This window comes from Solea senegalensis, linkage group LG14 (assembly GCF_019176455.1).
Source record: "Solea senegalensis isolate Sse05_10M linkage group LG14, IFAPA_SoseM_1, whole genome shotgun sequence".
NCBI lineage: Eukaryota > Metazoa > Chordata > Actinopteri > Pleuronectiformes > Soleidae > Solea > Solea senegalensis.
Window position 1 is genome coordinate 21990188 of NC_058034.1, and position 25384 is coordinate 22015571.

Consider the following 25384-nt stretch of genomic DNA (forward strand, 5'->3'; position numbering starts at 1 on the left):
GAGCAGTGATGTAACCCCAGCTCTGCCCGGTCCACTCACTCACCCACTCTCTGTCTGTCCCTAACAAAAGAACCCAGTGAGGTAATTATCCATGTTCTAATTTTACCATTTCACATCACCATCACAATGCCGCCGATTGTATCACAGGCACAAAACAAGACGACGTCACATCGGCCGAGAGAAACGCGACCCTGTTTGCCTCTCGATGTGCGTCGCTTTCAAAATAAAAGAAGGGTAACAAGTTCAGCCCCCCCAAATTTCAGCTGTCGCCTCGGAACAGAAATTGAGTCAGAGATGGAAGTGAATGGACATGTTGTGGTTATCTGAAAACTTTTAATTTATTACATAGCAAAAGTAGCTCTGTGATGCGATTTGCCGTTTGTAAAGAAGTGTGTAAAACTGCTCCGAGAACAGCTACTGAGCTGGTAATAAGTGAAGGATCCATTTACTCACCACTGCAGCACCACTCTGAACTCCGCTTGGCCCCAACAACACAGACCCGGAAACGTCAGCCGCCTGAAATAATCGTCTTTTCTCTCAGAGAATATTAGTACGCTTCAGTGACTAGGTCACTCGTAAGTATTAAACTCCTCTAGGAGTTAGTTAAAACAGTTTCACTAACTCCGACTACTGTAAGGCCGTCAGCCCACGACGAACGGGAGGTTCTGCCTTGACACAAAAAAACAGAATGGTCCAAAATCTCCAAAAAGTACCATGTAACAGAGAAGTCAACTCCAAAGTCTACAAGACAAAAAAAAAAGCAAAAAGCGAAAGTGCTTCTTCAACTTAAAGATATGATTAAAAAATATGGAGATTTAATCAACGGAAATTGTTATAAAATATTGCATTTCAAGGGGCATAAACAGTAGAAATAAAGTAAAAATAAAAAAGTAACCAAACTGTCCGTGGTCCATTAAAGTGTTGTGAAAACTCACGAGTCAGAGCTGCACGAGTCTTCAGCGGAAAACTTGAGTGTGTACAATTGTTTTTTAAGTCAATCATTAACGATTAAATAAATATATATTATCTTTTCTCACTCACCTGCACTTCCACCGGCTCTGTCTCTCAATGTTTCACTACCTGTGTTTGTCATGTTGGGAGTTATTTTAGAAATTAGATCACAGAGGTGTTTGGAACGTCACTTTTAAGCTAAAAAGTCTTAACAACGTGATCCAGCAGAGGGCGCTGTGAGAGGAGCTTGGCCATGGATCAATTTTTAATGCCCTCACTTTAAATCGAGCTAAGGCCGTCGTAGTCCGACTAAGACAGGCAATTGGACAACTTGCCGACCCCTGAGTATACATGTGGAGGAGAAAATCGATGTATTCAGCCATGTAGGTGGCGCTGTAATCACTTTCCTGTTGTGGCCAACAACGCCATCGTGTTATTTGTTCTTACAGCAGTTTATTCGTTGTCTCGGGAGGACAATTTGGTGCATGTGCAGAACACCAAGTCTGACTAAGCGTACACATGCAGCAGTAATCAGACTATCAATCGCATTATCCTGGTATGTTAGTCTGACTAAGAATAGCTCGATTTTATGCGGACTAACGTGACATTAAGGAAACCGGATTATTGTCTTAGTCTGACTAAAATTAGACTTTTACCATGATGTGAGTGATGTTTGGTTGTTTTACTGTGAAAGCGCAAACTAATCCGTCCTGAGTGTGGAAGTATTTTTGCATCTATATCAAAAATCACAAATCTGCTGAGTCACCTGTTAGCGCAGTAGACATCATGGTAACCAATAATCAACTTTGTGTGACTAGCAGTAAGTGTATGAATGAAACAATGGCCGTCATGTTTGATGTTCTTCAAAGGAATGGTGTGAAATTTGTTGTAAAATGTGTTCAAACTTAGTTTCCGGTGAAGCGTGCAGCCCTACTCTGAGTATTCTTTGGAAGGAGCGGTAAAAAAATGAGTGTCGAGACCTGACTCTCAGTTCAGTCTGAAGTCCAGGATGAGACACCAGTAGGGGGCAGGAGTTAAAGGGGTGTTACAAAATAGTCTGCAGGTTTCTGGTAGCTGTGTGCTTGCTGGTTGTGTGTCTGCATCTGTTCCTGCTGCTGCTGGATGATCTGCCGCACCTCCTCCTCCAGCTCTGGCGGGATGATGAGCTGGTCGTCGGGGTCCGGCTGCGCGGGAGCGTTGAAGTAGCCTCCTTGTTTCCTGACGGGGGCGTCGGCCGCTTCCTCTATGACATCCTGGTTCCTGCCTTGGCAGGCGACAGAGCCGTTAGCTCGAGCCCGGCGACCCAGAGTCCCAGACCGGGACTCCCCGCTGAGGCAGGGGGAGGAGGGAGGGACGGGTGAGGGAGACTGAGAGGAGAAGGGAGACGGTGACGCAGGAGGAGGGATGTTTGTGCTCGGCTGAGTATGAGTTGGACAATTATGGCGGTGCAGACAGTGGACGTCAGCTTCCACCTCCACGCGGCTGCCGTTGGAGAAGACGCCGGCGATGGGCTCCTCGTCCTCACTGTCGAGCCCGTTGTCGGACAGCGCTCCAGAGAACTGCCTCTGGAAGCCGCCGCTGCCTCCACACGCCGGTCTCCGCGCGCTGGCTCGTCCCAGGAGGTTGAGGTGTGACGCCAGAGGCTCGGTCTGAAGCGGCGGCTCCTCCGACGACGCCGTGGATCCCACCTCGCTGCTCATTTCAGACGTGCTGAACTCGCTGCTGAGCTCGCTTACCGTCCCTGAGGAGGCCGGCGGCACCGGTATGCCACTGTCTCCGCCTGCCGAGTACTGGTGTGTGCTGGTGTGTGTGCCCGGGCCGGGACTGGGCGGTGGCGGCGGCGGCTCGCAGAAACAGCAGCAGTCTTCGGTGATGCTGAGCTGGACGACAACGGCGCTGAGGCTGTCGGAGCAGCCGTAGCTCTGGGCCAGAGTCACCAGCTTCTTTGCAGCAGCCAGAGCGTCCGGCACGTTCCTGACCGCCTCCACCGCTTCGCTGGGAGACAACATGTCCCATAATCCCCGGCTGCCCAGGAGAAAGAACTCATCCTGCGGTGTGAGCGTCACCGTGGAGACGTGGGGCTGAGGGGTCACAGACGGGCACAGGAAGGAGTAACCCATCATTCTGGTGGAGTCGGTCACGCCACTGACTTTGTTATCCTGTAGAAGAAGAAAAAAAAGGCTGTTTTTCCTCGCACTAAACTTTTCCCAAATCCCCGTTCTGAGTCTGTGTTTACCTCTGTGATGATGGCGTTGTGCTTTCGCACTCTCTGGTACTCGGACTCGTCTTTGACAGTGTGTGTGCTGGAGAGTTGCATAGCTTTGCCGTCTCGGCACAGAACAGCCTGACACCTGCCTACGTTAGCGGCCTTCAGCGTGAAGCAGCCGCCGTGCTCGCCAAGAGCCACCGGGTCGTGTCGGATGTGGCATAAAGCCGCGGAGCCGCCCATCCTCTGACCTGCAGTGCCCAGCTTCCTGCAGCAGACAGACACAGAAAGCATTACAGTGTGAGGAAGAAGGACGATGTCATGATTGTGTGTGGGGTTTTCTTGAGACGTGCCGTTACCTCTGCATGGTGAGGAAAGTGTTGGTCATGTAATCCTCCTGCCTGTGGCCCCTGTGCAGCTCCTCCGCCAGCACGTCTCCCATGGTGCACTGCAGCAGGTAGGGCACCTCGACATTCCGGTCTCCATCAAAAACCCCGTACAGAGCTTCACGAATGCCGCAGAAACCGTCCAGAGCCAGAGCAGCCACACACAACCTGAGAACAACAGATCCCTCCACCGTTCATCTCTGGGCTGGGTTCACATAAAATCCTCAGATCGACCTTTTAATAAATGCACTTTCCTGTATCTTCTGCACACGTCTAACGGAAATTAGGGACGGACATTTCAAGCAAGTGCTCTTTGAATATTAGATTAGGTATTATTTGTTGAATATTCTTAACTCCAGCGCATGAGAGCAAGTGGAAGTAGCGCCAGGTTCAGAGTGTGTTGTGCTAAAGGGAGAAGCTACCAAGATGCATTCAAAGACCCTGGTAAATGTCAATTTCTGCAGGATTTACATCAGTGGTACTCAAACTTTTTATACCAAGTACCACCTGAGAAAACATTGAGCTCTTAAAGTAACAATGTTAAAAGACAGTGATGTAAAATAGGCCGAGCAAAGTCAGTGATGGACTTTTCACAGGAGGCAGATTTATTCTCTCGTTGTCCTCCCCTTCCTCACACTGGTTTAGAGAGATTAGATTAAGATGGAGCCTCTGGTATATACAGTAGAACAGTATTTCTGAAGTACCACCAGAGGAAGCTCATGTACCACAGTTTGAGAACCATCGATCTAAAGCATGTTGATGCATTCAAGAAACCTTGTAAATTTCATCACTTCTGCAACCACACATTAAGTCCTAAGTCCTAATAATATATGCATCACAAATGGAGTTTAAAGATATGTATATATATATATATATAAATATATATATATATATATATATACATACATATATATATATATATATATATATATATATATACATACATACATATACATATATATATTTCTATATGTATATATATATATATATGTATATATACATATATATATATATATGTATATATACATGTATATATATATATATATATATATATATGTATATATACACATGTATATATATATATATATATATATATATATACACACAAAAATCAATACGACAACCTGCTCTTGACGCTGATTGAGATAAAACTTCTCAGGACTGCTGAAGAGACGCTTTTTAAAGTTTTATTATCCAGATTAAAAACTCATCTCTTTACTCTTGAGCTGCCAAACCGTGACATCAGATGAGCCGAGTTGGCGCTTTTTCACAACATGTTTCAGAGCGATCTATAAATATTGTAGATTTATGCCCTTTTCAAGCTCGACTCAACATGTTTCCTCTGATTTTTATTGTATTTTACTGTGACGCTGTGGAAAAGTGCTGAATCGTCTCAATTAAGTTCACCTAAGAGATCCATAAAAGACAAGAACGCTTAACAAGCAGACATAGACAGATGGAGAGGGGACTGACTTGTTTTTGACTCCAGAGGCTTCGGTGTAGCCGTGGCTCCACACCGCAGGGGCCCCGTGACCCTCACTCCCACACGGAGCAGAAGGAGACGGATCCACTCGGAAACATCGGATGTTACTGCAGAGACGAGCAGAAAAGTGGGGAGTTAATAAAGAGCAGCCTGTTGGGTTTTTCTGTAACTGGAACACTGCAGTGTGCGCGCTTATGTAAGCAGCTCTCACTTGAGGAGCTCCAGGCTTTTGTGGTCCAGGTTGAGGCGAGGATTTCCTGTGAGGTCCAGCTCCTGAAGCTTCGGAGGAAGCGTCTCTGGCAGAGTCACCTCTGTCAGCTCGTTGCAGCTCAGGTCGACGCACTGAAGAAGGGGAAAAACAAAGAGAGGGTCGGATCTGTGATGAATTTTATGGCCCGTAGACAAAGTTTATTTTCCATTTTTTCACTTAATGATAGCAAATAATACAAAAAGTTACTTAAGTTCAGGAACCAGGAATTGAACAACACTAATGATCTGTCTCATAAATCTATATTTTATCTATATTTTGTCTATTTAAAGTGTTTTCAATCAAAATAATAATAATCAGTATAACAAACATGTGTCTAATAATTGGTGCAATAATAAATAATAATCAGCCAATGTACGTTAATAAACTAAATGTTTAAAATTGACAACTATCTCATGCTAATTATGAAGAAATGTTTTATTAAGAAAATATCATCTGATTAATCCGTTTACCGCTAATCCAAGTGCTGTTGTACAAGTTTCCTCAAACCCGGCTGAAATTCTGCACTTATCAGCCTATATTGTTCCTACCAGAAAATGTGCAAACTTGCATTAATAATTAAGATTTCTTGTGTTATTTTGTTTTTTCAATAATTCAGACAAGCTCTCCGACTTTTCAGCTTCTTAAATGTGAATATCTTTCTGGTTTCTTTGCTCCATAAAATAAAGAAATCATTGAAACTGAATCATTTTGGTATGTGGACAGAAATAAGACATTTGAGAATATCATCATTTCCAGGTTTGACAAACACTAATCAACGTTTTCCGATATTTTACCCACCAGACAGACAGATTCATTGATCGTGAGTTGGAGCTCTAATTGTTACAAAGATAATTTATCTTTATGTTCCACAGCTTGGATACTTTCCTGGGTTTTAATCCCGTTTTTTTACATTACATTACATGTCCTTTAGCAGACGCTTTTATCCAAAGCAACGTACAATAAGTGCATTTAAACATTTGGGTACAAGCAATTTTTTTGTTTGTTTTTTTTGTCGTCGTCTTAGTCGTTTCCCCTTGAACTGATGAACTTTAAAAATGTTTCCACATCAAATACCATGCTCCGTTTCAAAGGGAACAACTCGCTTGAACTTGATACTGTAATTGAATTATTACGGTCCTCAGTTTCCAGTACACATCAACATCAAAGTGAGGAGTGGTTTCTGGAAATCCTGTAATCCTGTTCAGCTCAATACCCTGATGATAAAAATCTCAGTGTAAGAAAAAAAAAAAAGATGCAGGCAACAAAATAAGTTTCAAAATCTTCAAAAGAATCAGGATCTGTTCTCTTCCCTCAGCTTCCTTCACCCTCGTACACACACGCAGATAGTGGCAGGAGTACGGAGTACGGAGAAACACAGAGATTAGGAAGGAACCATGAAATTAGAAAGGATTTCTTAATCTGGTCCAAACCAGGTACGATTAAGACAGCGGTGGAGAGGAAGATGGAAAACATGAGGTTGAAGTTTCCTTCCTTAATTCCCAAAACGAATTCCACAGAGTCCCTACATTGGGAGCAGCTGATGCAGGTGGTTGTGGGTTTCAATCCCACAGCTGTATGAAAGCCGACGTTACTTACTTTGATCTCAGGCAGCTGGAGGACCTCTGGGAACGCGTTGATGCAGTTGGAGTGAGCTGACAGCGTGTGCATGCGCTGACAGCTGAGGATGGTGGTGGGCACCGCCCTCAGTCGGTTGCCGCTCAGGTCCAGCTCCTCCAGCTGCTCCAGTCGGGCCAGTTTACTGCAGGAGGAGGCGCAGGGATGATTATGTCAACAGTGGGGTGTCATTAGGGTCTATGGTAAATTTAAAACGTTTAAAATGGTGCCAAAACTTAAATGAATGTCCAAACCAATGCTCTTTAGTACAATAGATAAAAATATAACTCACACATTTGTTGGAACAAACTTAAAACAAAAGGAGGTTCTTTTGAAAATGATGTTTGCTCTTCAGTCAGCAGATCAGTTAACTCCAGGTGAAGAGAGGTCAATCCTAACTCCTCCTCCTTCATTAAAGTTAGTATGCTATAATTTTACTGATTGTGCCGTTTGTGGCCCCCGGATTGAAATGAGTTTGACACCCCTGATGTTGACCATTATACATACAGGGAGATTTTGTTCACATGCAGCAGCTCTGTCATATACCTGGCAGTGAAGGTCTGCAGCTGGTTGAAGGCGAGGTGAAGCACCCTGAGGCGGCCATGTGCCGTCAGCAGAGGGACACACTTGTCTGTCAGACTGTTGTTGGTCGCGTAGAGCTCCTGCAGGCTGCTGACGTTGTCCTCCGATACGCTGGCCGCGGGGAGGTTCTCCAGCTTATTGGCCGACACGTTTAGATATCGCAGGCTGTGGACACAGTGAAAGAGAGGAGGAGATACAAAAGAGTGAAATACAGATTAGGGGGAAGAAGTGAAACGAAAACAACGGCTGCTGTGTCACTGTGTCGTGCACCTCTGTGCCTTCATGAACAGGTTGTGTGGGAGCTCAGTCAGATAGTTGTGCTGGAGGTCGAGGACCTCGAGCTGCGACCTCTCCAGCCTCTCAGCCAGCCGACACACTTGGTTCCAGCCTGCAAGAAGCTTTCTCAAGCTCACGCTGGACAGCAGCCTGCAACACAAACAACACAACAAGCTCAGTCTGTGTGTGTGTGTGTGTAAATCTGTCAGTGGAAACCACTCTGGATTACTCTGATGAGGAAACAGAATAGTACACAAAACACTCTTTGCTCTAGTGATCTCATTTTCCACTGAGGTTCAGTAAATACTCCTCTTTAAGTCAACTCAGTCTGAACGATGATGATGATTACACTGACTACAATCATTATATATTTATGACACCCTTTAAATAACTATTACTAAATAATATTTCCAATGTGCTACATAAAAATCCACATGGGGAAGACAGTTAAGTGCTCGAGTCTGTCATCTTAATTGCTCAGTGGATCGGTGATGATGCTTACGCTGTATACGTACTGTGTAAGTGTTATTCCACAAAGAAAGCATTAAAAACATGTCGAGCTGCTTCCTCTCCAGATGACTATAAATTTGCCACAAATCACTTTATGACCTTGTGACGTGCAAAACCTATGACACTCGACACCCTATAACATGAAACTAGAGCTGTAAACTAACGATTATTTTCATAATCGATTATTATTTTCTCGATGAATCGTTTGATCCATAAAATCTCAGAAAACCTTAAAAAATGTTGATCGGTGTTCGTCAAACCTTCTCAAATGTCTTGTTATGTCCACAAACCAAAATGATTCACTTGTAATGATTGCTTTGTTATCAAGAGCAAAGAAAAAAGAAAATACTCACATTTAAATAGCTTGAGCAAATGGAAATCTTGTTTTAATCATGAAAAAAGCTTCAAAGCGATTAATCGATTATCAAAATAGTTGTCGATTAATTGTTTCAGCTCTATATGAAACGCTAACATACTCCAAAGTGTGTTAAGACGTTTTACTGGTGAAGTTGCTGCTGAACATCTCTCACCTCACCCTTCAAACATGTGTAGTCTTCAGTCAGCATCAAAACCCTAAAGATGTTTAATTTGTGTGTAAAAACACGGAGCCTCCACTGACCCCGGCTCCAGATATAAATAGAAAAGGCTCATTCTGAGGTCATGAAAAACAACTTTCCATACAATCAGGTGATTGTACACTTATTTTTTTTTACACATTTTACACAGGATTTCTTTTACCAATTTATCAGTTTGAGATTTTTCAGCTTCTTAATTTGAGCAATTTCAAAAAAAGAAATGATTAAAACTGAATTATTTTTGGTTTGTGGACAAAACAAGACATTTTAAAATACCATCATTTTCAGGTTTGACAAACACTGATCAACAGTTTCTGTCATTTTAAGGAGAAGGGTTGTAGATCATTAGTCTGTGGCTCATAACCAAAGTTATCTGGCTGTTTAACAAGTAATAATAGGCCAATTCCAATGATTGAAAAATCTAATAAACACAAGTATAAATCACATTAAATCTACTAGGGATGCACGATATATCGGCATTAATATTGTTATCGGCCGATGTTCGTCATTTTTTAACATATCGGCATCGGTTCAATGAGTAAAACTGCGCCGATTTTAACAACCGATGTTTATACCCGTCTAATTGCTGTTTGTGTATGTGTGTCGGGAAGGGGAGGCCATGCGGCATTTGTTTGGGCATATGACAGCGTCAGTGGCGCAAGCGCAGCACAAGATGTGTGTGTGTGTGTGTGCGCGTGTGTGTTGAGGAGAGATAATGTCAGCGGTGTGGGCGATTTTTCAGGGTGTCAATAGAAGATACGCGAAAAGCATTATGCAACACTTGCAAAGTCGAGGTAATGCGCGGAGGGTTCCGCGTCAAGTCATTCAATACCACAAATTTGATTATGTCATTTGAAAAACCGTCACCCTGAAGTACACAAACAACGGCAGGAAGCTAACGCTAGTAACATTAGGCGGCAGACAAAAAGAAAGCAGCGCAGCTGGGACTCGACCAAAGGAAGACAGTGGCCAGGGCAATAACGATCAAGGTAATGGAAATGATTGCTCTTGACGACCAGCCGAGGGTTCCGACGGTTGATAGCGCATATTGAACCCCGCAACAACCTGCCAAGTCGGTGCTACTTTTCCGATGTTTTGCAATTGAATAAATATCTGGTTGCCATGAATACTGGCAAGTTTGATAAAGTATTTTATTATTATATTATTATTATTATCATTATTATTATTATTTATTATGGCAGCTCTTAGTAGAGCTTGTCAGGTATTGTTTCTCATATTTGTTGTGTAGTTTTATTGTGAAGGGAAGTGGCGCGGTTGTTGTTGCCGGGAGGAAGGGTTGTTGACTTTATTTACGTACCCAGTATAGACGCCCTTATCTCGGTTACAGTAACTTTGGCAGGGTATTATTTTTATTTATGTTCATGTTTGTAATTTATGATCCAAACTTTCTCACAGGAGTTTAGTGAGTTGAGGGAGTTAAACTGTACTGTAATTTAGTTACACACTTGCTACAAGTGGTAAAGGTTTCTAAAAACCTTTACTTGTAGTTGGTTACTTGTGTCTTATGTGACCTTGTTATTTGGAGGTAAAACATGTTTTGAAAATAAAGGAAGACATTCAAAAATTCAGCTTGCGTGATTTTCATTCTGTACAAACTTTTATCATCTCAGAAACTTGTTTTTAAAACATATATCGATATCGGTAGATATCGGTTATCGGCCATAGCAGCAATATTAATATCGGATATCGGTATCGGTGGAAATAGTCATATCGGTGCATCCCTAAAATCTACTTATGGTGTGCAAAGTCTGTTAGAATTAGAATTAGGTTGGAGATAAAGTAAGTGTTTGAGTTGAGTTTCTTACTGTATGGGCAGCTCGGTGACAGAGTTGTGACTGACGTCCAACACCTCCAGTCTGCTGCTGTCGCACACCCAGGCAGGGACACATCCCAGCTTGTTCCTTTACGAAAAACAAACCAACACAGTCAGTCAGCTGCTCTTCACTGTTTACACCGTCAACAGGACAGAGGAGGACGTTTGTCGTGAGTTTTCATACCAGGACAAGTCGAGCACCGTCAGATTCTCTGGCATGGGCTGAACCTCCAACTGCTGCAGCTCTGCAAAGAAAACACACGCGCGGCTCTTTATCGTCTCTGCATCAAACATAATGAGTTTTAGCTGCTCTACAGCAAACAGTAAGTGCACATACCATTATGAGTGGCGTGCAGGCTCTTGAGGGCGTGGCCACTGACTCTGAGGTTAGTCAGAGTGTTTCTGTCACAGCGGAGGACCTCGAGTCTACAGAGAGACCGGACATCCAGCTCCTGCAGACCAGTATCCCTCAGGTCCAAGTGGACGATGTGGTCCAGATGCTCCGGGTCCCCGACTGTCACCTTCTGAAGCTGGTTCAATCTGTTTAACAAGGAAACAGGCCACACTGTTTCAACCTCCAATTGTTCTTGGCTGGAACAAATTTAACAACTGCTGCAGAAAAATCTGTGACCTCATAAATTAATAAAAGAAAAGAACATCGCAGCTCTCTGAGATGTTAAAATCTGGAGCACATTCCTGCTGCAGCATCAGCGGAGAGTGTTGCGTTTCAGCCGAGTGCCGTTCCAGTATCACTGCTTCTAAAAAAATGTCAGATTTTCTTACCTGACATCGACATGGTGAACAGAGAGCCACTGCAGTCCGACCATGTCCAGGACAGAGAGCTGGTTCCCTGCCAGACACAGTCTCTCCATGCCTTTGAGCTTCTCCAGCAGGGCGGGGACGCCGCTGAAACAGTTGAAGGATAAGCCGAGGTAGGTGAGGCTGTCCAGAGAGCCCAGCTCCGCGGGCAGAGAGGTCAGCACATTACTGTCCAGGAGAAGCGTCTGCAGACTGGACACAAACAGACGTGAGTTAACAGGAGCTATCTTTAGCCAAGAGCAGGGAAAGTATATTTTAAGTTATAGTTATGACTAGAGCTGCGACCATTCATTGATTATTAATTGTGCATTATTAATGATGCATTTTTCCTGTCCATCACATAGAGGCTGCCTGGTTCACAAGGTAAATGATGTGCTGTGCCCACGAGTGTGAAACGATCCTTTCAACATAGGTTCATGATTTAAAGGCACTGTTTGCAGGCTGAGGGTGAACTGAGGGATTTAGAAAGTCAGATTTAGTTTAAGATTTATCGACGTTGAGGCTAAACCACAGTACAAAATAATAAACTGCTGCTAAAATGTCATCATTAATATCAAAGTGTCAGTAATGACATTCATATCTTGTGAAAGTGAGCAATAAAAAGCTCAAAATTAAGATACAAAAGACAAAAACATAATTATTTCTCCCTATCTTGAGGATCACCTGCTCTTTCAGTGATCCCCACATTTGATTTGCAAGAGATTTTTTACACCCTGTCCCTCTCCCGTGACTGGGGTCACATCCTTCAACCAACAGGGAGAAATGGGTATTGGGTACCTTGCTCAGAGCTACCCCAACCCTTGCATAGTCAAGATTTGAACCAGCAACCCTCCTGATACAAGCCAATTTCCCTTTCTACTAGGCCATGGGCTGCCCAAAAGACAAAAACTCTAATGATAATGATGATAATACGTATTATGACAATAAATTGGATGAAGTGTGATCTATGAGCAAGAATGTAATACAAAAAAAGCCATAACAAGACACAATTTACTTTAATATTTAACATTCCTGTGTACAGAGGAATCCCTTCATCTCGTGTAGCCTTTTTATTATCTGCAAAAACAATTCTGTGGGTTTTTTTTTGTGAGGACTTCTTTTTATTGTGGATCAAAGTGATGAGCTACATCTGCTGCTTCAATCATTTATGAAAGGGGGGTAAGGCCAGTAGCCTGTGGAGAGATAATTACTATCCTCTGAGAATATGGATGCACACGGTCTCGACATTAAAAGCACAGCTGAACAAACTTCTGTCTCAGTCTGTGTCAGCAGCACCACACCACAGGTCAGTGAGGACACACGACGGGCAAATAACCCGCCAAATTACCACCATCATCATCATCATCATCATCAATAACAACAACCACAGGGCTGAAGCAGTCACCCTCCTCCAGCTCACTTCACTCACTTGTGCATGGTTCCTACATCCGCAGGCAGCGACGAGAGACGGTTTGCAGACAAGTTGAGCTCCGTGAGCGACGTGATGTCACACAAGGCCAGAGGAAACTCGGACAGCGAGTTATTCGACAGACTGAGGCTTCTCAGTTTACAAAACCTAGATAGAGAGAGAGAGAGAGTGGAACCATCACGTTAATCTGTCAAACTCATAGTTACATGAGAACAAACAAGGAAATGTTACCAGGGAGGAAACCTGCACAAGGTCTTCGACAGTACACAAACTATTTAAAGCAGAATGTTTACTCGGGTTTAAAGGTTCACCATAACAATGCATCATGCGGTTCAGGTGGGAGTGAGCATGAGTGTGTGCGTGTGTGTGTTTCCTAGCTTTCCTCACATAATCCGGTTCACAGAGGGGTCAGAGAAGAAGGCAAAACTAGACCCAGCACGAGGGGCAAGCACATTCCTCAGAACACAGCCGAGGAATCATGTGTTTGTGGGGGAACAGTGGAAGAATATACATACATATACACATATATATATATATATATATATATACATATATATATATGTATGTATATATATATATATATATATATATATATATATATTTATTTATTTATTTATCTAACTAACAGGACAGTTAAATAACAGGGTATAAGTTTGTGTGAATATCTTCTGACAAAGACAAAGCTGTTATTTTAAGTGGAGGACAGTTCCCACAGGACAGTCACAGTGTCTATACTGGGTATTTGTACATCCAAACACAACATCCAGATCTTTAAGGATCCACTGGGAGTCTGTAAACAGCACTTGGGTCTTACTCCAATTCAAGTGTGAACGAAAGAGGACACATGACACAATATCTTTTTAAAAATAAACCTACATTTCACGATTATGTAAACAGTAAGGGCTTTTTTTTATCTGCACTACATAATATTCTGACTGGATACAGAACTCATTTCACAGCGTCAATATCAACAAGCAGATTTCCTAGACTAAAAGCCGCACAGCGTGCTTGCCTGAATCTGAAAACACGCACATGAAAACAACAACCTGGATCCCATCCAAGTGTTTTCATGTCGTTTTGATCCACACTACTGCTGAAAACAGGCGACAGAGTCTAAACAAAGGAATCTCCCTCCTCCTCCTCCTTCTTCATCACAGCTTCACCAGTGTCTGGTCAGAGGAAGCACAGACACAAGCCAGTATCTGTGGTTCACCATCAAATGAAACAAATACAACCATTCTTGCAGTCAGTTTGCTGTACATAGTGTTTCCCTAGTTTACTTTGCTGCCTTTTTCATTTTCTTATCTGTCCCTGGAGAACACATTTAATCACTTTCACATTTGTATTTACATTTTCCCTGTGATGTCAGTGACAACAAAAACAAGAAGCCCTCAGCCCCTGAGGTCAGGTGACCAACGTCAAATCTCCAAACATGACCTCAGCTTGTTTTTAATCTTCAGATACCACAGAGTCACCCCTCACATGCATGACCTCATCTGTAATCTGAGCTAAGCTGCTTCCTCTGTACACCATATGTTAGATCCTCGACACAGAAAGGAACCAGAGGGACATTCCCACATCCAAACAAGAGGTTAACAAAGAGGGAAAACACTGCTTTTATCTGCCAGCTCCTCCTTTTGCTGTGTTCAAACACACAGGATTATAGATGCCCCGTGTGTGTGTGTGTGTGTGTGTGTGTGCGCTGACAATAGAAACTCACCTGGTGAGTGCTGGAACTCCTCTGTGAGGGGAAATGAAGTTGTTTTTGAGATTGAGGTGGGTGAGGTCCTGGCTGTAAAACAGCTGAGCAGGCAGCTCCTCCAGGCTGCAGCAGGACAGGTCGACCGAGTTCACCCTCTGCGACGCAATCTGACACAGACAAGGTTGAGCAGCACGAGGGGCAGATGTTTAAAACATGGCCACAACCGTCCACGCGACACATCATCGACACTGAATTTATGTCGATCAAAATGTCAAAGCTGCTTCTACGGACAAACAAGGTCAAAAGGGAGCGCACCTTTGAGGCCATCCTGTGCCACCGCAGGTGATCTGTGTACGAGTCATAGCTGATGTAGTAGGTTTGACTCTGAGGACCCGCAGAGCTGAAAGCCAGGCAGTGGCTGTGTCTCTTCACCTCCTCCACCTGCAGCACACACACACACCCAAAACACAACAAAAAGACTTTTAATGCAGTAGAAATGCACCGAAACAAAAAATGGAGAAGAACATGAACATGCACGTAAAGCTTGTCGTTTAATGGACGTGACACTGTCATGTGACTACTTCACATTAAGCTGTGTATGAAGCGAGTTGCTGCTCCCAAAGAAGAAACACACATCACCTAAACTGTTGCTGTGTCAGACGAGGACGTCTGGTTCACAAGTCTCACACAGACACGCATGCCCAAATGAAAAAAAACAACCAAAAACTGCATCTCAGACACGTCTGACAGAAAGTATAATTTAGCAGTCAACATTCACTAAATTTAGCCGGTGAAACTGATTCTTCACCTCAGTCTCAGTGTCTGTATCTGTCCAATAATAATATGCCACAAAACACTCTTTCCGAACCCGCTTCAAAGTAAAAGAACTGAATTAAAAAGACTTCTATTAACATATTTGCAGGACCAGAAGACGTGAGCACGGCTTCATACTGAAGACTTGAATAAGGTGACATATTTAAATGACGTTATTTACGGCTATTTTTAAAGGCAAACCTTGTGCAGCTTGTCAGGAGACACACACTCCCTGTGGGAACAGCTGAGGTGCATGAGACACGGCAGATCAACAGCGCACTTCACACATCCAGCGTCGCCCATAAATAAGTCTTGATGAAATAAATGTGACGCGTGTTCTGAGCAAAACCGTTTTCTCTACTTCACTTTGGTTCCCTCCGTCTTAGGCGGCGTGTTTTTGCTTATGTTTATGTGATGACAACAGCAGTCAGGACTAAACCGCACTGAAAATATTTTTGAAAATAGGTCAGAGCATGACTCAGGCTTTTTTTTTCTGCTGGTTCAAGATACACCCTATACTAAAGGAGAAGCCACATGTGCAAATTCTTCTCAGATTTTCCGTTCTTTCTCACGACAGTGGCGTCTGTGTTGACTGTGTCCACATTTCAGATGATTTGTTCCACTGTGTTGCGAAAAAACAGTCGTGCTGTGTGTGTTTTCACGCTATAATAAAGCCACATGCCCTGGTGTCAGGGCACAGCACGTTCTAGCTGATAATAGTAGAATTTATAACTTTCCAGGTGTTCACTTTTATGGAAGCCCATTTCTGCCAGAAAAAAAAGAAGGTAAAACTATGCTCTGATAATAAAATTAACCTCAAAGTAAGTCGAATAAACAGTCGAAAGAATGAATGCGTATTTTTGGCTAATCAACAAATACACATGTCACCGTGGCATATTTTACGACAATTGTAATACCGTTTCCTCCACTAGAGGGGGGCCCCCCTAGAGCAAATCCTACTTTGTGTGACTTTAAAACGATTTCTTTTGGATTGTTCTGTGTTCTACGCAAAATGTACCACATGTTGGAATTCATATCTTTATGTTTTGCAAACTAAATCAGAAATCTTTCCAAGAGAGAGGGAGGGGACTGTAGAATACCTAACATATCATGGCAGGTACAAACCTATTTGAAATGTGATCTTAAAACTTCTGCATGCAGTGCATTGACCTGCAGTTTGTCTGAGAACTGCTCGGCCACAGAACCTGCTGCAGCAGGAGGTGAACGACCTCAGAGTTTCAAAAACAAATCTGTTTTGCTCTGCGGGGTCCAAACCACACAGAGGGGAAAAACTGTCTCTATGAGGCAACTTTACAGGTCCTCGTTCATGTAGAGACTGAATGACGACATGAAATGTACCCACCTTTCCTCCGATGAGGGGGAGGATGTGCATCTTGCCGGTGTGGGCGTGTTTCACGGACGAGACAATGAGGCAGGTTCCACTCAGTGTGACTTGACGCCTCGACCAGCGGTTCACTGGCAGCGCGAGCTTCCCTTTGCGAACGTTGAACACGCCGGAGAGCTGCACACGCTCAGAACCGCCCACACTGCGAGGCTTACCTACGGAGACAGAGAGACAGAGACAGAGAGACAGAGACAGATTACTCTAAATATCGTGACAACAGCAAACTTCTACATAATGTAGGAACTAATATGAAGCCACCAAATTCAAGGACTTTCCAGGACCAGTTCCCTCAAATTTAAGGACTGAATGCGCTGACGCAACTAAAGATGGGAGGACAACTTATAAGAGTCTCTGTCTGAGTGATTGTCCTCAGGATCTTGGGTCAGTCTTTGGTGAGACAGAGATCTTGGAATCTTCGTCATTTTCTCTCTCTCTTGTTTAACGTTACTCGCTCATTGTTCTGCGTGGAATCTCGTGTCAACTGGCGGAGAGAGAGACAGTGACTTTGACTCTGCGTTTGTCCTGTGTAGGCCTCGTCTCCATACATCAAACAATGATGTAACAAACAAATGATGTTTAGACATTTGCCTAAACATCAACTTCACTTATTTACTGCACAAAATTCAAGCACTTTCAAAGACCCATGTCTATTAAGTATTTCGATTGCGATTTCAAGGACCTGTGGGGACCCCGTGTTAGGTTAATTAATTAAAACTTAATTTTATATTATGTTGTTTAAAAGAGAAAAATAACTAACTAACAAATTCAACAAACAAATTTGTCCTGACCCCAGTGTTTGGGAGTCACTGCTGTATATGATGTTGTCCAGCTCGCTGGCAAAGCCGAGTACGATGGTTATTGCTTTTTAAACGACAGAGATACACTGCAGCGCAGCAAAGCTCTGTGGGTTTTTGTGAATCAGCTCTCACGCTGGGGCCTCTCTTTCAGAAAGTGAGAGCAGCAGGGAGATGTGTGGTTATGTAAGCGAGCTGTAGCTAATAGCCCGAGGGCTGAGTGAGTGAACAAGTCACTCAGGCGCGAGTTGTTACATCGCTGGCACCACAAGCTACCACAGTTCATTAAAGACACAGGCAGTGGTAGAGGTGGTGGTGTGTGTGTGTGTGTGTGTGTGTGGGGCTGGTTGTGTTACTGCTCTGTGCGTCTGAATCCAACTTTCTTAAAAACCTGCTAATTTTCTGCTCTGCTCATCACACACGGCAGAGAAGAGGTGAAACACGACACACGCAGAGTCGAGGCCTTCAATCAGATTAGCTTGTTATGCAACACTAAGCGTCACTTTGGTTGAGTGGAGATTATCAAGCATCCATTCTGGATCAAAACCTACTCAAGTGTGTCCGCGTCAAAGAGCTTCAAATGTCAGGGTAAGATATTACATCAACAACTGCTTGATGTAATTGTTAAATAACAATCACATCAGGGACACTTGATGAATCGTTTTGGTTTGGGAGAGGAAATAAATACTTTTCAACCACTTTGAAAAAGCAATTTAAACACTTAATTTGTTTTTAAAAGAAAATCTGTTTAAAGATTTCATACTTTACAACCATTTAAGTTACAGTGGAAGGAAAAATAACAGTCAATATAACTGGATGAGGAAATCAATTAGTGAATCAATTCAGACAAAGTTGTGTGAAAAACCAGACACACAATTTTAGCTATTTCTGACATTTTATAAGCAGAATAATTAGCCAAGACAGCGAGTGCCAGGTTTACGTTCTATTTAATAATCAATAGTTGCAGGGCTGGTAAATCATTTTATATCCATTAACATAAAAGGTACTGGAGTAAGTAAAGTTCTTTTTAATAAAATAGTTTCCCCACATTTTAAGCAAATGATGTGTAAACTTTAATGGTGGTTTAATGGTCTTTCAGTTACTTCATTCAGCCAATATTAACATGTTGAGATTGTAAATCTACGCTTCTTTCAGCAAAGTAATATTTACCATGAAAAGTACACAAAAGAATCTTCGCAGCAACTTGCTCATTAACCTGTTCATTTAAGACATTGCAATCTATATCTACAAATGCAAGGGACTGCAATTATCAGTCAGTTCTGTAGCCACATTATTGTCCAACAGTTCGTTTGACAGGCTTAAAACTTGGTAGGTTACTTACAAAGGGCATCAGTGTGTACAGTGCCAACTCTGACAGTGTTTGGATGAGAAATGCTAGAGATGTCCACAGAAATGTGACAGATGTATCGCTGAAAGAGCTGCTTCCACTTCCTCACACAAACCCAAAACTGCACAAAAATAGGTCCATATTTAATGGGTACTGTACGAGTAAAATAGAAAATGAAGTATATTATAATTTTCCAAACCCCAAGGTAATTTCTAGCTTTTTCCCTGACCAACAGTCCAACATAGAAATCATGAAGATGGAAACGGCAACAATTACTGAAACTATTCATCCATTATTAAAATAGTTGACCAGTTTTTCTCTCGGTCGACTCAGTCAGCAGTTCTGTTGTATCACTGCCATGCATAATTCCAGGGCTTTTCGCAATTTATTCCAGGATGTAGGATCTGCCCACATGAAAGCTCCTTTTCAGATCTCTGAACAGAGCAGAGTACAAACAGGAACAGCGAGTCCTGAACATACAGAGAAACATGACGCAAGCAAACATCAGTGAAGCGGCGGTGGAAGAAACTAAAAGACGAAACGCCAGTGACGGTGACATCGCATGGTTTCTTTGACCGCTATGAATGAAGGGGTAAATCGGTTCCGATCCTTTCAAAACACACACCCGTTTTAAAATAAACAGTATAGTGGAATGTGTATTGTGTGAGTCCACCCTTCCCTGGGAGGGAGCAGGGGAGATGTAGCGCGTTACACATGCCCTTTCTTTCCATCCATTTCTCTCAGCGTTGAACATCCCATCTCTCAGCGAGTCATTTCCTGTCCGTGATACAACCCAGCCTTTTTTTTTTTGCCGCATCTTGTCCTGGACAAACTTTTCTTTATGATATGTGACAATAAAGTGAATATCCTTGAGTTTGGACTGTAAGCTGGACAAAATAAGACATCTCAAGTTCAAGTCAAATTCAAGTTGTGTTATGTCTATATTACATTTTCTGATTTAATATAGACATAACACAACCAAAAATTTAAATAGCCCTATATCTGAAGTCTAAAACTGCAATTTCCAATCTTTTTTTCTGAGGATGTACCACAAACTTTCACTGAATCCAAACCAGCCTCTTAGTTCTGGACCATGGTAGCATTCATTAGGAACAAACCTCGGCTCTTATGGTTTTCTGGTTTCATAATAGATTTAGGCTTTATTCTTTATTCACATTCATGATGATCGGAATGCTCTCCCTGGGATGGGGAATGTTCCTGCAATACCTGGAACTGAGAAAAATCAGCAGTAAGATGACCGATGAATTGATCGATGTGAAGGTGGAAAGCGCAATAACAAAGAGGGTCATGGTTGGGCTGCGCTCCGACATCTCCACAACCCTCGAGCAAGTGAAAAGAATGGAGAAGCAAAGCGAGGCGAGAGATGGATGACTAAAGGGAAGGAAAAAAAAAAAAAAGATGCATTGACCTCTATTGATTGGATTATTTTGTGACTTTCGGGAAGTTGAATATGCCAGGCAACAAGTCGAGACTGTCACTCGAATATCATAGACACATGTACAGACACACATGGAATCTGATTTGACTGTCTAGACTATATCTCTGAGTGCTACCTGATCCTGAAACATGTTTTCTTTGTCAAATGTCATAAAAAAAAGAAAAAAAAAAGAAATGAAATGTATGATGATAATGGGGGCGGGACTAGATAAGCTTTTGCTTCTCCCGCTTTCCCTTTCGGTTATGTGTATTGTGTGAACTGCACTGTTGTGTGATGAGTGATCTAAATGTCGTGACCGAAATAAACATATAAATAAAGAAATTCTATTTCAGCTTATGTTCCTAGATTGTGGAAAAGAGGTGAAGAAACTGTGTTCAAGCTGGTTGGAATGGGTGGAGAAAAGTGTCAGAGGTAATGTGTGATAAAAGAGTATCAGCCAGAAAGATTTACAAGACAGTGGTAAGACCAGCGATGATGTATGGTCTAGAGACAGTGGCACTGAGGAAAAGACTGGAAGCAGAGCTGGAGATGTTGAGGTTCTCTTTGGGAGTGACGAAGATGGATAGGAACAGGAATGAGTCAATCAGAGGAACAGCACATGTTAGATGTGTTGGAGATAAGGTCAGAGAGGCCAGAATGAGATGGTTTGGTCATGTACAGAGGAGGGATAGGGAGTATATTGGTAGAAGGATGCTGGGGTTGGAACTGCCGGGCAGGAGGTCTAGAGGAAGACCAATGAGAAGGTTTATGGATGTAGTGGAGGAGGACATGAGGTTGGTTGGTGTGAGATAGGGGGATACGGAGAACAGGGTGAGATGGAGGAGGTTGATTCGCTGTGGTGACCCCTGAAGGGAGCAGCCGAAAGGAAAAGAAGAAGAAGTTCCATAGAAATCGTACTCCTATGTTTAATGTCAAGCACTTACAATACAAACAATGCTTAACGTTACCTTTTTCCTTATGATGGCAACGTCAGAGGGACAAAGTGAACAACCCGTTTGTATTCACGTTGACACATTCTGAACGTCACATCATATTTAACCTTGTAAAGTAAAGCAGTGACCTCTGAGTGCTGCAGTCCCAGGATGAAGAGGCGCCTGCTGCTGTGACTGTCTCTGAGAGATCCAAAACACTGAGGAGGTGAAATCTGAGTTCCGCTAAGGTTGATTTTCTTAGTGTCAGCACAGTGTGTGTGTGTGTTTAAAAGAGAGTGAGATAGAGAATACACGGCAATGGGCATTTTTCTCTTAGTCATTCTCCTTAGGCTCGATTCTGAACATCAGCATTAACAAACAAGATTCAGGGGTTTTGTGCATAGTTTTACTTCTCCTCTTCCAAGTTCTCTTTCCTGCTTGAAAAGAGAAATACATCCTTCATTAAAGGGCTGCCAGTTAACTTCCCTTTTAAAAGGAGTTATACGTCAAAAAAGCCCAAGTTTTCCAGCAGATTATCTTATTCAGTGGAACAGCTTTCAGTATCTCATCACACCACTTCTCTAGGAAGTTGCATGTCACACGGCACTTTCCCGTCATACAAACAATACTATAATTAATAATAAATTAGCCAAGTATTACAAATTAGGCTGCACTATTGCTAAAAAACAGCATGTTTCATGGCTGTGTGTAAATGTTAGTGTGCAGCAGTTAAAAGGGCCCCTGGTCTCTACAGCGTAACTATAATATGTCATGTTTTGTTCCTCTGTCATGCGAATGTGGGAGCCAAAGAGCTGCGAGGGGTGTAGAGTGGAAGGGAAGGCGGGGAATTAACCCGGCTCTCTATGTGACAGTTTTCAGGGTGTGTTTGACAACTGGAAAGGAAATTAGTGTCTTTGTTTTGTGGACTATTGGTTTACAAAATGGTTTATAAACCAGCATTTCTCAATAAACAATAGAATCCATATATTATTAGCTTAACCTTTGAGGGTTGAAAGGGGAACCGGGGGCAATTCCTTTCACTGGACAAATTATGGAATGGAGCCTTTATTGTCAAATTAATCAATATTGAAAATAATGACTGGTTGCAAGCCGTCTTGAGTTAATGGTTTCTTTCGGATGTGAATTAAATTTGACAAAATAAGGAAAAGACTCACAGAAAGTGTGAGTTAACAGTCCAAAAATATGTTATGTTCTTTTTTCTTCCTCATTATTACACCAGTAGCTCCTGATCTTTATCCCCGTCTCTTTGCTGAGGGTGTTAAAATAAGGTCACAAACAATATCCAGTTGTGTTAATCCCACAAGAGATCATGGCTGTTTTTTTACATCCTCTTACACTGAAACAGGTTCAATAACAACAACAACGGCACCATAATAGGAAGAGAACCTAAATCCATTGTGCCATATTTTCGGTTTCGCAGCGTGTCAACAGATCACACCTGTCACCTCCAGATGTGTCTCCCTGCACCACCACACACACACACACACACACACACACACACACACACACACACACAGAGAGAGTTGTAGAGGGGAGTTTACAGGCAAAACATTGGGTATTGTCCCCGCAGGACAATCACATACACTGGTTTAACAGTCCCACTGACCAAACACAATGACAGCACTCACGCTACACTGAGAATGGATGAACAATGAACGAGCAGAGATGAAAATGACATGGTGTAACTAGCGCCCAGGGGCAAGACTCTGACAGCTCAATTTAACGCGCTTGATAAATCTTCCCAGGATGGTTTATCAAGCGTATTAAAACATACCTGCAGTGTCTTTACTGCCTAAAAATAAAACATGACGCAAGTGTTGATCAGTGTACAACTCAGAAAAATAACTCACCAAAGTAGAAACGGATCAGGCAGCCGATTTCTGGATTCATCCCCTCCTCCTGCACCCTCCAAGCATCTTCATAGCCCAGATTGGTGAGGTACTCGTTTAATATCTGCAGAGGCCTCTCCTCATCGCCCAGCCGCCGCACAGCTCCACCATGCAGCTGGACAAAAAGGGCTGGGGTCGGACTAGAATTTATGGGCTCTGACCATCCTCTGCTCCCCCCAGAGATCTCCAGGTCAGGCTGGACAGATGCTTGGCTGGTCAGGGGTCGAGACTGGGAGCTGCTGGCGCATTTGGAGGGAGGTTTGATTAATATGGGGGTATCTGTGTTATCCCCAGCTCCTGTCTCAGCATTTTGATCTAGTCTTGTCACTTGGTTGGAGGGGTCAGAGGTGGTGGTGGTCAGGTCTCCCTGCTGGTCCACGGCACAGTCACTGTTTGAGTGTGTTGGGGATGAAGCGAGGTCCACTTCATCAGAGGAGCTCTCAAACGGGTCAGGCTCCTCTGTGGCACTGTCACAGTTTTGGCTCATCACTGAGGAGTCCGTGCCCAAACCCAGGGCATCACTGAGTGAGTCCCGGTGCTCTGTGCTCCTGGATCCACCTGGACTGAAGTCCTCACAGGTGCTGCTCTCCATATCTGAACCCGAGTAGACACCATAACAGTCTGCCGCACTCAGACTCAAGTCCACCCCAATGTCATTAAGGTAAACCTCAGATGAGGAGTTGCTTGTGCTTTTATCATCCAACAAGTTAGAGGACAGTTTAGTGTCGAGATAATACTGTTTCATGAGTCCATTCTCCTCTCCTTTATGGTTTCTGCCGTCCACACCAACAGTTACACTGTGACTATCATCAGACTGACCATTACTGTATTTACAATTATCATTTACGTCAACTGATGCAGCAGTTTTGCTGTTGATTCTTAGCACAGCTCCAGCTTTGCTCCCCTCCAGCTTCGAGGCTACCTCCCGAGCTGGGGTGTCCACTGTGCACAGAACGGGGCGTGGGTAGGAGGGCGTGAGCCAGTCGTGGACGTGAATGCAGCCCCGCCGGTGCTCCGATCTCACCCACGACTTATCAGAGGCCTGGAGCTGCTTGGACTGCTTCTGCCGAAGAAAAGTCCTCCTGTCAAGGCTGAGGGTGCTCAGCGGTGAAGCGGAGGCAGCGGCGCCGGCAGCTTCCGCGGAAGACAGCGCGGCAGAGGCGCTGGTCGGCGGAGCCCCCAGCGACAAATTCCTCTTATGCCTGTGTCGTCTCCTGCTGAGCAGAGAGTTGACAGAAGTGCTGCTGTTGGCCGATGTCAGATTATACATGTTGGCTGTTTTCACGGCGGGCATGTTGAGGTTTTTGGCCGCACCGCCGGTGGCAACTTGATTTTGATAGATACCGTTCCTGATCGCAATCTGGAGAAGGGAGGTGGCCGCGATTCCCTTCCCGAAGAGTTTCGCCTCTGCGCCTCCCCCGTCATCCTCCCCGATGGACGGTCTCTTTCCAGTGGAAATCGGCGTTAATCCACTGGGCTTCATAGAGTTACTGTCACTGACACAGTCCGGTAAACCATGTGGCGCTGACGGCGTTGAGACTCCGCCAGTCCCGTTTTCCTTCACACTTTCCATCGTCCCGTTAGCAAGCGGCGGCGTCACGGAGTTAGCAACAGCCCGCAGGTGGTGAACGCTAGCCCCGCGTTAGCTCGGAGCCTGTTAGCCTCACTCTACTCTCACTGGCTACAGTTTCACCGACTGGTTAGCTTAGCATGCTAAAGTGCTGCGCAGTTCGCCCGAAAAGAGTTACTCCGCTACATCATTCCGTCCGGTAACGCACCCGTTAGCTCTCCGACAGGAACGGACCGGCTGGCCGACATGAGAAAAAGGCGTTTCCAGCTGCTTTCCGTGGAGGCTGCCACGAGAAGGCGCGACAGCTACTGTACAAACCCACAGCAGCAGTTATGGTCAGCGGTACACGGTGGACAGGGCGGGGTCTCATTGGATATGAATTATGAGGCGTTCAAGTGTCAGCACAGTGCTCGGAATTATCTTCATTGTGTGTGTGTGTGTATGTGTGTGTGTTTTCAGCATTCCGAACCAAACCGCATTGCTTTAGAAAACGTACAAATCCTCGAGTTATTTTACACATTTACGTGTCCTTTTGGTGTCACGTTATCGGGTTGACAGCGTTTTACACCAAAGCAAAT

The 25384-nt window shown here is 43.6% G+C and overlaps 1 protein-coding gene across 1 annotated transcript; it reads right to left on the reverse strand.

Annotated features, from left to right (window-relative positions):
• Nucleotides 1-301: 301 nt before the first annotated feature.
• LOC122780872 (PH domain leucine-rich repeat-containing protein phosphatase 1-like) lies at nt 302-25155 on the reverse strand. The gene is made up of 17 exons (XM_044044231.1): nt 23198-25155; nt 16773-16969; nt 14912-15037; nt 14615-14763; nt 12895-13041; nt 11451-11678; nt 11005-11207; nt 10852-10912; nt 10660-10755; nt 7743-7898; nt 7437-7637; nt 6873-7035; nt 5238-5368; nt 5017-5133; nt 3517-3711; nt 3188-3425; nt 302-3110 (listed from the first exon to the last, which is right to left on the reverse strand). Exons 1-17 carry the CDS (start codon nt 24807-24809, stop codon nt 1986-1988), a joined length of 5145 nt encoding a protein of 1714 aa, XP_043900166.1. The 5' UTR covers nt 24810-25155; the 3' UTR covers nt 302-1985.
• Nucleotides 25156-25384: the final 229 nt, after the last annotated feature.

What these genes read in the sequence shown, in the direction of transcription:
- LOC122780872 (XM_044044231.1), bottom strand. Translation starts at nt 24,809, where the DNA reads ATGGAAAGTGTGAAGGAAAACGGGACTGGCGGAGTCTCAACGCCGTCA. An exon ending in CCTGCACGCCACTCATAATG is followed by an intron (nt 10,913 to 11,004) that starts GTATGTGCACTT and finishes TTTTCTTTGCAG; the next exon opens with AGCTGCAGCAGTTGGAGGTT. An exon ending in CTGCAGACCTTCACTGCCAG is followed by an intron (nt 7,036 to 7,436) that starts GTATATGACAGA and finishes CTCCTCCTGCAG; the next exon opens with TAAACTGGCCCGACTGGAGC.